At 27.9% G+C, this 1,595-nt stretch overlaps 1 protein-coding gene across 1 annotated transcript in view; it reads left to right on the top strand.

Annotated features, from left to right (window-relative positions):
- The window catches only part of LOC102673961 (ELAV-like protein 2), a 27,947-nt gene that overhangs the window by 8,543 nt on the left and 17,809 nt on the right, over positions 1 to 1,595 (top strand). The window contains exon 5 of the mRNA XM_031513748.1: positions 1,063 to 1,101. Within this exon, the coding sequence (XP_031369608.1) occupies positions 1,063 to 1,101 (39 nt within the window). The remainder of the gene's footprint in view (positions 1 to 1,062; positions 1,102 to 1,595) is intronic.

The raw sequence follows: 1,595 nt of genomic DNA, 5'->3' as shown, positions 1-1,595 counted from the left end.
GATATGTATATATATATATATATATATATATATATATATATATATGTATATATATATATACATATATATGTATCTTGTATCGATACATTCGTTACCATCGTGCACCGAGTTAATGAATTCTATTTTTTTCGTTTTTTTTTTCTTCTCCTTTTTTCGTAATATCGTTTGATTGACTTTTGAATGATTCTCCCGTTAATGTTTACTACGATTCCATTGATTTCGTTTGACTTTTTTTTTGTTTTTTAATACGTTGAGACATTGGTTTCAGTGTTAGGACACTTGTGGAAACCTTCCTCTGTTACTTCCTTCGTTCCTGGCTTGCTTTTATTATATTTCGGTCCACAGTGCGATCCTCGACTCGAACGGTCAATTTATATTTTTTCGTTATTGTTGCGTTTCTTTTCCTTGCATTTTTTCAGTTTACTTCTTCGAGAATTGTTTGCTTCTTTGCGTTTTACAACTGAAAAATGAAACTGAAACTTTTTGCATACTTAAGGACAAAAAAAAAAAAAAATAAAAATAAAAAAAGAATAGCGTAAAATTTTTTAACAGAAAGATCGCTCGCCCCTTATTCATCTCATTGCGACCAATTTTGTTTTATTATTTTTTTCAAACACCGTATATTATTATTTTAATTATTTAAACATCATGAAAAAAAAAAGGAAATTATATAAATATTGGAAACGTTATGATATTTAATTATAAAACGAACGAATTTTTTCTCTTTGTTAATGTTGAATCCATTTTCAATTTATTTATTTCTCCCTCTTTTTTTCCGATTAATCATGAGTCAATCATGATTCTTTCCGAGAAAAAAACGTTCTGTCTTTACTTTCTTTACACTATTTTTTTTTCTTATTCTCTTTCCTTTTTTTTTTAATTGTTAATTTTTATTCTTTCTTTTAATTATTCGTTATTGTTATTATTATTATTATTGTTATTATTATTATTATTATTATTATTATTACATATCCTCCCACCTAGACGAATCAGGGGCGAGCGAATCAGTTTATGCTGTCAGTTGACTGTTAACGTGATATGATTTTTTTCGTTTCTGTTTAGTACGACAGTTTGTGACCGGCGGCGGAGACTATTTGCCCGGTACGTAACTCATACAACTCTTTTTTCTTTTCCCTTATTACGTCCAGCTCAAACAAAAGCAGCCGTTTTTCTCTATTTTAATTTTTACCCTTTTTTTTTTTTTTTTCTTATATTTTAATTTTTGTTCAACTCGTGAAACAATTGAGATTGCCACCCATGTTAAATAATAACAATGTCAACAGAAAGAAAATTAGAAACAAGCATACCAATATTTTTCTTCAAGTATTTGTCGTTTCGCGAGGATCGAACGATCGACTACTTACGATCAAGAAAAAAAAAAAAAAGAAAAAAAGAAAAAAAGAAATAAACAAATAAATATCGCTTTCTATTTTTTATTTCTTTTCAATTTTGTTATATTTTTTTTTTCTTTTTATTATTATTTTTTTTTTTATTGGCTGCTTTGTTCACGTGACCGCCACAGTTACAAAACCGAACTTTTCCTCCTGAGCGCCGTTTTTGTTTCTTTACGCTTTTTGTCGTTCGTTATGATTATA

This window comes from Apis dorsata, unplaced genomic scaffold, assembly GCF_000469605.1.
Source record: "Apis dorsata unplaced genomic scaffold, Apis dorsata 1.3 scaffold_734, whole genome shotgun sequence".
In the NCBI taxonomy this organism is placed as follows: domain Eukaryota; kingdom Metazoa; phylum Arthropoda; class Insecta; order Hymenoptera; family Apidae; genus Apis; species Apis dorsata.
This window is presented reverse-complemented; position numbering and strand designations above follow the sequence as displayed.